This window comes from Platichthys flesus, chromosome 6, assembly GCF_949316205.1.
Source record: "Platichthys flesus chromosome 6, fPlaFle2.1, whole genome shotgun sequence".
In the NCBI taxonomy this organism is placed as follows: Eukaryota; Metazoa; Chordata; class Actinopteri; order Pleuronectiformes; family Pleuronectidae; genus Platichthys; species Platichthys flesus.
The window spans coordinates 22,115,567-22,128,242 of NC_084950.1; the positions used below are offsets into that span (position 1 = coordinate 22,115,567).

Below are 12,676 nucleotides of genomic sequence, written 5' to 3' on the forward strand. Positions count from 1 at the left end.
AAAGCGTCAATCTGCTGCAGTGTCCCCTGTGAAGTGGCCCGCTGTTGCCTCTTATCCAGACACTGATACGAAATCTAGCACTCAGCTTAGAGTCAAAGCAAAGCAAATTAAAGTTTGACTGATAGAAATGAGATGGTTGTGTTTTTTATAAAAAATTTGCAGGTTAATTTCAATTGTTTGGTATATATGAGGCTCCTGGCCCTGACCTTGTCACAGACATGCAAAGAGCCGGGACAGCCCTGTACATTTCAACTGGTCAAGACAAACAAAAACTAACCGCCATTGAAGCGTTGAAGTCATGGTAGAGGTCAGCGTCTTCTGCCGACTCTGCTAACCTCTGTGGGAAGAAATAGAAATGAACAGATCAGACCACAAAACACAGCACGCAAAAGGGTTTCATGTCACTGGGGGAGAGTTTCAACATTTGTATAATATTAGCCTGGATAAGGTGATATTTTTTACTGTAAATGTATTTGATTGTCGTAATAGATTTCAAAAGATCATTAGCAGTTAACAGTAAAACCTAACTCGCATCTGTGTAATATTGTTAGATTGCTTAAAGGGCCTAACTTTGTTTTTGTTTTCTCTCCAATTGTTTGTACTCTCTCTCTCTCTCTCTTTCTCTCTCTCTTACTTATCCTCATTGAGTCTGGTTCTGCTTCTCCTCTGTTTTTTCTCTCCACAGTCATCAATGTTTGCTTGTTGTGGGACCTGTTGGGTCTCTCTATAATTTCAAGGTTTGAACCTATATTGCCTTGATATACAGTTTTTTAGTTTTTTGGCGCTATACCAGTAAAATGTAATCGAATATTATTCATTTTGTGTCCACTTGATGAATCTGAGTCCAATATTCCCTCTCGTTTTCCTCTTCTTTTGGTCTCCACCAGCTCATGCGGAAAAATATAAATATTTCTGTCTGTACAGCTAAATTATGAGCTGGAACCCACCTTAAGCTCTGTAAAGTTAATGGGAGCTCTCGATTTAGCTGATAATTCTTTGCAGGTTCTTCACTACCACAAATTTTGGATTGTCACTGGCATTATTCTTATAGAAATGTAAATAAGAGCTGCTTTACTAAAACTACTGTGGCATACCGTCCAGATAATGTCCATCTCACTCCTTACATTTGAAAGTCTTCCTCATCCTCACCTTCACAGACTTCATCTTGCTTCCCAACATTCGTTCGATTTCATCGGAATAATCCTTCACCAAGTCATTTCCCTGAATCTTCACGATCTTGATGATGGACTCCACGTCTTTCAGTTTCTGAGAGGAAACAAAAACAGATTTTAAACTTTAAACGTGACTTCAAAAATACCATAACTCTGTTTATAAGCCCTTTGTATATCCCCAGAAGTCTATGAGCTAATTTGAGTTTTCCATCATAAAACGAAACAATATGTCTCAGGTTGTGATTTAAAAGCTGAGCCTGAGCTTCTGTCTCAAGGTTATAGTGCGAATTAAATAATTTGGCATTAATCTAACATTGATGTACTTCATTTCACCATATTTCCAGAAACTTATCTCCTGCTGTTGGCAGATTTAATTAGACTGTGAGAAACCCTCAGAATAAATCTTTTACACTACGGTAATCAGGTCCCTTTCTCTGGATCAAGAAGCTAGAGGCAGATCAGTCAGCTGAGAGAGAGAAGGGACGGCCTAGTCTGCTTATTTACACTCTGAATCATTCAATTAAGTCATCTACTAATTCCAATTAGTCCAAGCAAGCCTGAAGGGAATAGAGCAGGGCCAAACATTTGTGTAACGTCAGTGGATGTTTCCTGTAACTGATCCTGGAGGCTCTTAATAGAATAAAGATTAATTTTGGCCACACATAATTTCTGTTTCTCTGACAGAAACATAATAATACCAGCAGTCATCTACTGCTACTGCTGCTACATCAGCTACAAAAACAGTGTTTCAATGAATCTCTGTGGGAAGATAGTGACCTTAAAGGCCTTGAAAACCAATGTTCCTACAAATGGAATTTGGGAAGATTTCCATGGTAACAGATGTCCAAGAGTCTTTTATATTCAAATAACATATATACAAGAACAACAACTCATAGGAGAATCTGCAAAGTAGTGCATATCTCTACCCAGACCCTCCTGAACATTTCAGTTTTTTGTCAAGCAATTAATCTGTGAGAAATCAAGGAACATTTTTAAAATATTACTATTACTCCTAAATCCATCGGTTGATCCAGATCTGCATCAAAACATAATGGCTTCTTCCCTGACCCACACCGCCTCCCTCAACCACGTTTCACAGTTACCTGTGTAGTAGTTCTTACCAAATCCTGCTGACTAACACAGAGACAGACTATTGCAGATGAAAACATAACCTTCTTCGCGGAGGTAATAATTATAATAATACTCATATCTGTATCAGATGCATATAGCGTTGCAATTAATAGTAAATGATTAAATTAAAGTTGTTGAAATAGTCAAATAGAAACTAACTGTTTTCATACTGGATTTGTCATTTTAGTAATTTTTAACGCAAAGCATGACAATTGTCTAGTTCCATCTCAAATGCAACTAGTTGTTATTACCTTAATCAGTTTAAATTATAATAAGCAGATTTAATAATTTTAAGTGGGAGGATGTGAATCCGACAACTGACCTGATGCAATCCACTTGTGATCAGAAGTGTCACTAAGTGAGGTTGGGTTAAGACAGGCTCAGTGTCCATGTGTCACTCACAGCCTTAATACCTCAATTGTTTTTGTTGGGGGTTGAGATTCACTAGCTTCCACCAGGAGCTAAGAACCAAGCTCCACTGACAGGACCTGACTCATCATCCTCGTCCCCATCGTCATCGTTCTTTTGGATTATTGTTATCCACTGTTTACCCGACTGCTCGACTTCAGTTTGTTCAAACTGTAACCGCCAGACCAAATCTCAGAAGCAGCTGTCTGTGTGTTGATTGATTTAAACTGATTTAAAAGTGTTCCTGTTGAATCTTCACTGGATGATTTGGCACAGAGCTACTTGACTGAGCTTCTGAATCAGTCCTCACCAGCTTGTTTCCTGAGCACCTCTGATGAGACCTAAGAACAAGGATGGCTCTGCTCTCGGAGAACATTATCTCTATTAACATATCTAGGTGCCAGTGTTGTGCATGAATGAACGCAAAAGAACGCGTTCATTGAACATGTTCACTTTTATGAGAACGATGAACTGAACGCAACTCAATGACAATAATGAATTTGAACGGTGAACACGTTCATATTTCAGCGTCCTTGCTTATATACGACAGGAAACTTCTCTCTTTATGTGTAACTTTATTAAAGTCCAGCGAACACGACACACTTCTTGTTGTAACTCCGACAGTCCTATCATCCACCACTGTGTTCTTCACTCCCCTTCCTCATTCACCCTTGACATGCCAACTCATCAGCCAATGAGAGCCTGTCATGCCAGGTAACTCTCCAGCCATTGGTCTAGAACTGTCACTTACCCCACCCCGATTGGTTCACTGACCCTCTGGAAATCCCAATACTTATTGACATGGTGTAGTTAGCTGAACACAAGTCATAACAAACACATAGCAGTCGAACAGAACATAAACCTAACTACCAGTCCGTTACAATACTATCTGAGGTCTAGCTAAAATGTTACAGAATGTTTTCCATCTCCTGAGGAGAGACGCTGTCTAAATCGAATGCTTGCACCATGTCGTTGCTCAGTGCCCGTGAAATGTCCGCGATGTAGCCTAACCTGAACCAAGTAACTCGACTTCGCACTACGTTACCCATGATTCATCGCACACACACACATGCACACAAAACAAGAAACGTATTCCAAGTGTTTTCTTCTCTGGCCAGTGTCTCGGCTCCGGGCCATAGTCTGGAGCTCGGCTCACGGGTTATCTTGGCTCGCTGTCTGGCTGGTAACCAGCTGTCCGGACCGCTCCGTGAAGAAGGAGGAGGAGATGTTTCTTTACTTGGAATGCGGCCACTTCATTTCTCGGATATACAGCAGGAGCAACACTCGCATCACCTCTAGGTGGTCCGTCACTTCTCCTTATCAACACACTTTTAACGTCTCTTCCCACAATACCCAGGTGCACTACGTCACACACTACAAACTTTCCTTATAGGGGCAGGCCATACCTGCAACACAACAGCTCTGGCCTCTTACAAAAATGGCTCACTTTCCACCTTAAACTATGAAATGACCTGAACTATGAACTAGTTCAGAATTTAAATGGTGAACTATGAACGTGAACTATTCATATTTACTTGTGTGAACTGAACTTTGAACTAGTTCATGAGAGGTGTGAACTTGCACAACACTGCTAGGTGCACATCTTGTCCACACAACCTCTTTAGCATCATGGTTCCCTGTCTGATGAAAGTGAAAATTAGAAACCTGACATATACAAGTGAGAGTGGCAAAAACATCATTGAAGTCAAGATTGAATATTTGTATTCTTGCCAATATGGAATCAATCAATTATATGTGGTCCAGCCCTTATCTGGTTTTAAATGGAAGGTTTCTGTATATCTGTTTTATCTGTTTACTCCTCATGCATCATTTCATTCACAACAAGAGAAAACATGCAGGAAAACGACTGCATGGAACTGGAGAGGGAAAACAACGACACGATCACAGGTTATTTTAGGATGGGTTTAGTTTCTTTACAGGCCTGTTGTTGCGTTGTGTGTTTTTACAGCAGGAGGTGCTTTGTGTGTCTGAAAGCAGACACGCCGCAGGCAGCTTCTGATAAATCTAAATCTGACAGATAAATGTTAATGTCTGAAATCAGAACAGGCCACAAATCCCGACGCTGGTAAAGAGGGCTCGGCCCTCAATCTGGGCATTACCATGATCTCTGAATGTGTGTGTGTGTGTGTGTGCATACACCCACACAGATGGAAGCTATCACACACACAGACAGATGAGGATTCACACACTGACGCTCACTTTTGCAGTCTCCCCAGGTTATCCAGTCTGAAATCACATCATATCATTACAGGACTCATTTTGACTTTAAGACTCAAACTGTCAACCTGCTACAGGATCTTAAGGAAGACAACCAACCCAATCAAAGATTTTGAATTATGTTGTTTTCTTCTTGTTGTAATGAACAACAGACAAATGTTAGTAAAATGACATGTCCAGCAAACCCAATGCAGTCTGTCATATAAAATGTTTCAATGACCATAAACCTCGGCATTAAATTTGACAATAATCAGCACATTTAGACACTCAAAAATCATGTGGGAAGAAAGTATTCACAGAATTTTCACGTTGCACCTGTTTGCCTCAGCCAAGTAGCAGGAAACACTATGGACTGTATTTCAAAGATGGATGACATGATGGCTCCCAAAAAGTAAAGAAAAAAACCCATCTTGAATACCACCTGGTAACTGGCTACAGCATAGGTCACAAACCCTGCTTTCTCCATGTTATTGGATTTGACATGAACCAAGCTTGGACTTGACTTACCTTCTGTAGCAGCAGGGAGCCAGAGTATTTGGTGGTTATGTCTCGCAATTGAACGGAGAACATGGTCGCCCACTGCTGCACCCTGAAAGAAAACAGCCGTCAGTGGAGCAGCATGATCACAGCAACACAACAGCATCCTCAACTGGAGGGATGATTAACATGTAAACACAACAGTGGAGAGCAAGACAATGCAGACCATAGGGCATTGCGTCAGTGGTGGACTGTAACTGAGTACATTTCCTCATTCTGTACCTAAATACAATTTATATTTGATTTTTAACCATTTTGCTGATTGAGATTTTACACACAAAACATCTGAAAATATGATGCATGATTATTGTAGGGAAATTCAACAGTTAACACGTTCTGTATTTATGAAGCACTCATCTAGTCTTGATGATGACTCAAAACACACAAAGTTTTTGCCATTCAACCATTCACACACACATTCACACAGTGCACCTACGTGCAGCCCTTTCTGTATGAAAACAGTAACGGCCATCAGGGGCGATGTGGGGATCAGTGTCTTGCCCAAGGACTCTTCAGCATGCAAGAGTGGAAGGCTGGGATTGAATTTACTTCCGGTTAGAGGACGACCCGCTCTACTCCCTGAGCCACAGTCAAGGGTCAACAATGAACAGTGAAAGCCAAGGACGGTTATATTTAATGAGTACTTGATATTTCTGGTATATTTCATACTTTACTTAAGTGGTAGTTAGTTGAGTACTTGTCTATGTCATACACATGTTTGCAAGACACTGACATGCAATATGTATGATACCCCAATAAGTATAAAATACAATAATTATCTCAGCAATGTTTGACATAAGTATGAAGTTGCATAAAGTGGAAAGAATAAAGTACAAGTGCTTACATGCTGGGACATTAATAAGACATATTTAAAATGTACTATAATTGTGTAACGTAAACGTTTTTCTTCTTTTAAGTAGGGAACTAAATAGGCTTGTTTCGTGTATGAATATACAAACAACTGGGGCAAAAATATTGAAATCTACATTTTTGGAAACCCCTCGCCTCCGAGCTTAGAGGTCTTATTCTGTGGAATAGATTAGACCTATTTCCCTGTTTTGGACTATACTATAAGTTTATTTTTCAACTCAGTACATATCTTGGCCAGACCTTTTAAAACTTTATGTAAGTGATTGTGTTTAAAAGTGTTTGTTCATGTTATGTATTTCAGTTAAAAATGAATTGCTTGGCCGATATATTGTCATCTGATTTCTGATCAGTGATCGCTGAAGCCTTAAATTGGCCTGAAGAATCCTATGCCAGTAACGTGGTTACGGTTGTTATGTATGTATATTGTGTGTTGGATGTGTCCCTGTCCTTTTGGTTGTCTGTTGCCAAGGCGACACTCTGCAGGAGCAGCGAGTAATGGCTGAAAAAGGCTGGTAAATATCAGAGATTTAGATAATCTGTTGTTCATCTGGGTCACAGCAGAGAGCTGCAGGTGTTTGACCAGAACAAACCCACAATAACACAATGCAACACAAAAACAACACAACACAGAGAGCTGCAGGCAGTGTATGAATAACAGGGGAGGCATAGGGAGCTCAGCTCAATATAAGGGGACCTGAAACTACCAAAAAACTGACAAATAATCAATATTATTCAGTTCAGATCCTTTAAAGTACATAAACTTAAGTATGAAATGAAAGCAATGGTTATCTGAATGACATTATTATGCATGATTAATACTGCAGAATCAGTGTGTGAGCAGCATGTTTCTGTTGCAGTTGTTGAAGCTGGAGCTTGTTTGAGCTGAAGCCTGGTTTACATGGACATCACATAAATCTGGGATGATTCATGGGAGAGGATAGTAGGGAAAGTTCTGATTCGTAAATCTCTTTTCAGTTTTGGGACTTTTTCCTTAAATCTTTGATCTTTGCTGTGAAATTGGATTAATTGAACAGTCATTAAAAAAGAAACTATGTCAAACCAGACAAGACATCTGACCCAAAAAGGCCGTCTTATTTTGGCAACTGCAGGGTTGTGTTTCTGTCTGAATGGGCAAAAACCGAGAATTTTAGAAATTAGGACACAGACACAAAACCACTTCCAGATTGCTTCTTATCCATCCTGACTTGATTCAATATCAACAAGGAATGCAGGCACTTCCTCCTACTACATATGATGCCAAAATATCCCGGGTTCCAACACTTGGAGCATCAGTCTTTAGCTTTATCACTCTTTATCCTCGACACTAAACATACATCAGTTTGATAGTAACTACCGATAATGAAATAATATTTGTTTTGCAATTTGACATTTAATTTGGCCCATGCCCCATCCACTAACATTAAGGAGCCAGAGTCAATGAACTATTGATTGAGATGCTTTTGATTTGCTTTTGGGCAACTGTCATGTTGTCCATCCCAGTAGATTATTCATACTGGGATCACATGAAGAGACAAAAGACAATGAAACAGAAAAACTGTGGCAGATAATAAAAAGTCACAACTTTGTTTGCAGTGAATTGATTAACATTTTTGAAAAGCATCTCCAGATTTTGTGCCTAAAACAGGTCTGTGAAACAAACTGTACCTGCGGTGTCTTTCAATCTGTTACCAATTCCAACCCCCACCCCGCTCACACCAGACACACACACACACATACACACACACACACACATAGACACACACACACACACACACACTCAAAATCAGATGAGTACTGACGCTGATCTGTCAAACAGATTAAAGCCGAATCACAAAGACCGATGTAACACAGCCATCATCTAACTTAGGAGGTCACCGTCATCCAATAGGAAAAAATGAAAACAGAACAAAAACTGTTGGTGTCAGAAATCACCAACATTCAGAATGTTCAAAGAACAGCATTCTCAGAAAGCTACCAGATAATTTACAAGAAACCAGAAATACCTGATGATTCTGTAATGTGGGAGTCAGGGACATACTTTGTGCCTCACACGAATGAAACTTGTTTTATATGCGATATTATACACAGCAACGCAGGACAACAGAAGACCAATATGTAAAGGCTAAGACCCAGGCTTGTCTCAAAATCCCCAACAAAGAAACTGAATTAGTGGCATAACACACGTCCTGTAACCAGCAAAGGTCATAACCGACCTCCCTCTTGTAAACGTAGGTGAGGTGTACTATAGACAAATCTCCGGTAACAATGGTGAGTTCGAGCTGGAAGCTGTGAAAACTTGTCAGAGTTGTTAGATCCAAGCTCACAGTTTTATAAACCTTAGTCACAGCCACATCTCTTCATCTCTGGATTACTAATCAGTAACCGCAGCTTTTCAGGGGTTTAGGTGTATCTGACAGTGGCCGTCTCTCTGTCTGGGCCTGGTTGGTTGAATGGCAAATGTGGGTCAGGATAGAAGGTGACCCGGGCTGGCGTTGTGTGGCCGATGGCCAGCGAGCCATGCCGGCCCCACAGATGGTGCTGCAGGAGGGAGATTGTGTCCTGCAGGAGGCTGCAGAGGTGCAGGACTGCAGCTGCAGGGAGCCGGACATGTTGATGCTAATCGGGCAGATAGCTGTGGGATCTCATTTCTACCCCTGAATACTGTTAATTGTGTAACAATTTGTGTGTGTAAGTTTGAATTGCTTTAACTAGACAAGAGACTTTGCAAATATGTGTATCATTTGTCCTTCTTATATTGTATTGTTAATAAACCGGAAAATGAAAAACATTTGATGTCCCATCCTATGCTAATAGTTGAGCTACCTGGATTCATGTAATGAATATGAACTTGAACATAATTGTCCTGTCCCAGCAAAGTATTTTGGAAAATGTCCCGTTAAAAGTTTTCACAGATATAAGGGTCCTTGTTCCCTTACATTTAGAGTAGAATATGATGTTTCCATGGATACAGTGAGTTAGAATGGTGTATGCTAAAGCTATATACCACTAAATACACTGACAATTAATTATTTGATTGTGAAGAACTTTCACAAACCAGAGGCTTGTTAAGCTCTGAAGTCTTCCTGTCCCAGTACAGACATACAGTGAGTCCCAGTTTCTCACAAAGTAGAACTAACTAAAACCAAACTTACTGAAAATGAACATTTGATCCTACATCAGTTCCATATGAACTATTTAAAATTACAGAAATCTTTGTGAAAAATGTGATTAATATGTTCTTTTTAATATGTCCAATACATGAACATGGATAAGGCAGGGTTACTGACATATACTGCAGCAAGCCAACAGAGAGCAATGGAGACATGTTGTGCATCATTATTCACAGTCCATGTTCAGACTGAACAACATCTCTTTTCAACCTCAGCTCGTCACAGACTCTTGGGTCATTGCTCCGATCACAGCACGTTCTCATAGATCAGTCTACTTGAGTAGGATTACAAACATTTGATGTATGGCAGCAGACAGATAAGAGACACTTCATTTGGCATTTTAGTTCATTCCCCAGCCCCGAACAATCTACAACTGGGGTATATGTAGAAAAACACATATGAATTGTGATGGAAAGGCTCTCTCACAATGAGCAGGTGATGAGTGTAATATTCACAGAACAGAAAGATCCTGCTGTAATCTTTGTTCTCTACACTCTGTTCTAGATCACCACCATCTTTAAATCACTGCTTAAAATAGAAAACATTTTATAGGAAAGCAAACCAAATTTAGTTGCCTATGAGATTAGTATTTAGAAAAAAAAAAGGCATGGATGTGATGATGTCTGATCTACTGAGCGGGCCACGTGGCTTTCATAGCACTGCCACACAAGCCAGCAGCCAGTCAGATTTACGTTTAGCCTCTACGTACCCTCAGCCTCGGCTATTAGCGTTACTATGATTAAAAGGCTGAAACACCTGATGACGCCAAGGTGCAACTGAAGATTATTATTATTATATTCATTATAACAACCAATCTGACAGAGCTTAAATATGATGGTACACAACTGTTCATGCATGGTCTCTCCCTACCCCCCCATCTCTCTCTCTTCTCTCCCCTCTTTTCCACCCAACTCCGCTCAACCAAACCAGTTGAGGCAGGTGGCCTCCCACACTGAGTCTTGTTCTGATGGAGGTTTCTTCCAGTTAACGAGGGAGTTTTCCTCTCCCTCGTGAGGTAGAGTGCTCATTTTGGGAACTGTTAGTTTTTCTATACATTTTAAGGTCTTGATCTTAATATGTTATGATTTAGCTCTTAAAATTGAATTGAACACTTCAGAGCAGCCACACTGGTGAAAGGATGAGGCGGAGCCCACACAGCACCTGGTGCCCGCTGCATAACGGGGGGTTGGAGATATATAAGGTCTTCTTTTGAATAGGGAATAACGTTGAGCTTCTCTAAAGAGTCCCAGAAAAAATACAGATCTGCGAAAGAACATGATAGATCTCCTTTAAGAGGTGTATCTCTCTGGTTAATTCCTCTAATGAGACAGCAGATAGGAGATAACTGAAAGCAGCTGCAACAACCTCTGAGCTGAGTCATGGGCAGAGGAAAGCAGCTTTCTGCGAATCCTGAGGGAAATCTGCCGCCTGTGGACACAAACGTTATTCTCCTGGGGTTTTCGTGACAAGCAAGTGCACTCTGGGAGTCTGCTGTCTCCAGCTCCATTTATCCAGAACAAAGTTTCTATAGGCGTCACATCCACACAGACTGAAACACTGAGACTGGACGCCGCCCTACAACGCCTTGCTCAAAAGCACATGGAATACAACCTTTGAGCTCCACCCGGGAGCAGAACTAACTAAAACCGAAACGACAACTGAAATCCCATTTAGTCACTCACTTTACAGACATATCTTAAATGTGTTATTATTTTTGTTTATTGTTAACGATAACAGGTAAAACATAAAGCCTTTTGGAGGATATTAACAACATTGCTGACAATTAAATTCAATATTAAAATTTCACCTTGAAGCATGTTTCTATTTCTTTAAATTTCAAATATCGGTGCCCGGATCCCTCCTATTTTAGATTTATTGAATCATGTACTTCGGCTCCTTAATGTGAATTTACAAAACATAACAATATAACATTTATTCCCGTCCCTTTGTACATTCTCATATTAGTACAGTTTTATTCTTACTGACCTATTGATGCATCAGTCACTCCCATCAGGCTTTATTATCTCGATTAGCTTTCAACGTTACCGGAAAATACCGAATGTGTCAGGTTGCATTTTTTGGTAATGCTTCTAAAATTATGACAAATATATGGACCCCTTACTTCTAATATGTAGTGAAATGTACAAATTAAGTGGAAACTATTAATATGTCTGTAATTGTAAATTGTGTTCTTGCAGAGAACTAAGGTCCAAGTGAAGAATGGACACTTACGTCTCAGGTGGGATCTTCATCTGAGCCTGAGCTGTAATCCACAGGCAGAAAAATCCCAGAATCCTCAGGAACTTTCTCCCATCCATCCCTATTCTAAACTCGAGCTCGAGCTCCTCACGGATCTGACTATAAAGTTTTGGAGGCAGTGTCACAACCCGAGATCAGCTCTGAAAGTTCAAAGAGATCATAAGGGGTTTGTAGTAAAAGGCTTCCTCATGCTGCTTAAGTGAGAAGATAGTGATGGTGACAGAAGTGGGTTTTGGACCCTGAATGCTTCCCTTCAGGTCTCCATAAAGCTTTTCTGCTGCTGGCTACCTCTCATCGTCTTCTGGGAAACTTACAGAAGATTTTTGTACTGACTTTAAACTTAGCCAGGTCCAACTAACAAGAGGTAAAGAGGTCCTTCTTAGAGGCTGCCGATAAAAAATGTGACCAAAGACGTTTCCTCTGCAACTGCCCCAAGTTCTTCAAGGTGTTTCCAGGCTCTTGCAGGTAACTCCACATGAACCCAGGACCAGTCACAAGTGGGTTGATATCTCCACCTGGCAGATATTTTGGAAGATACGTAGTCAGCAGCCTGCAGCAGATTTTGCAGCCACTCGTCTCCACTGTCGCCCAATTTGCAACATAATCCACTTGGATTAAAGCATCGCTTCCCTATGGAGAGAGAGAGAAGGAGAGACAGAAAGAGAGCGACGGGGGGAGTGTTTGAGCAGAGGATTGGACGAGAGCTCTGTTTTATCTAAGAGGATTAGAGTAATTTCTGGAGACAGACTCTCTGGTGACCAATCAGAGCGGCCGAAAGAGGAAAAAACACAGAGGTCTGGTTTGCCTTCTGAAAGAGAGCGAGAGAGTGAGGCGGGCAGCCAAGAGAGACATGATGCCCCAGCACACACACACACACACACACACAACAAC

General features: G+C 40.7%; 1 protein-coding gene across 2 annotated transcripts in view; it reads right to left on the reverse strand.

Moving 5' to 3' along the window:
- The window catches only part of cacna2d4b (calcium channel, voltage-dependent, alpha 2/delta subunit 4b), a 59,240-nt gene extending 46,912 nt beyond the window's left edge, over positions 1-12,328 (reverse strand). For both annotated transcript variants that reach the window (XM_062390386.1, XM_062390387.1), the window contains exons 1-4: positions 11,759-12,328; positions 5,457-5,538; positions 1,150-1,266; positions 278-337 (exon numbers count right to left, since the gene is read on the reverse strand). In XM_062390386.1, coding sequence (XP_062246370.1) covers positions 278-337; positions 1,150-1,266; positions 5,457-5,538; positions 11,759-11,844 — 345 coding nt within the window. In that variant the 5' untranslated portion in view covers positions 11,845-12,328. The remainder of the gene's footprint in view (positions 1-277; positions 338-1,149; positions 1,267-5,456; positions 5,539-11,758) is intronic.
- Positions 12,329-12,676: the final 348 nt, after the last annotated feature.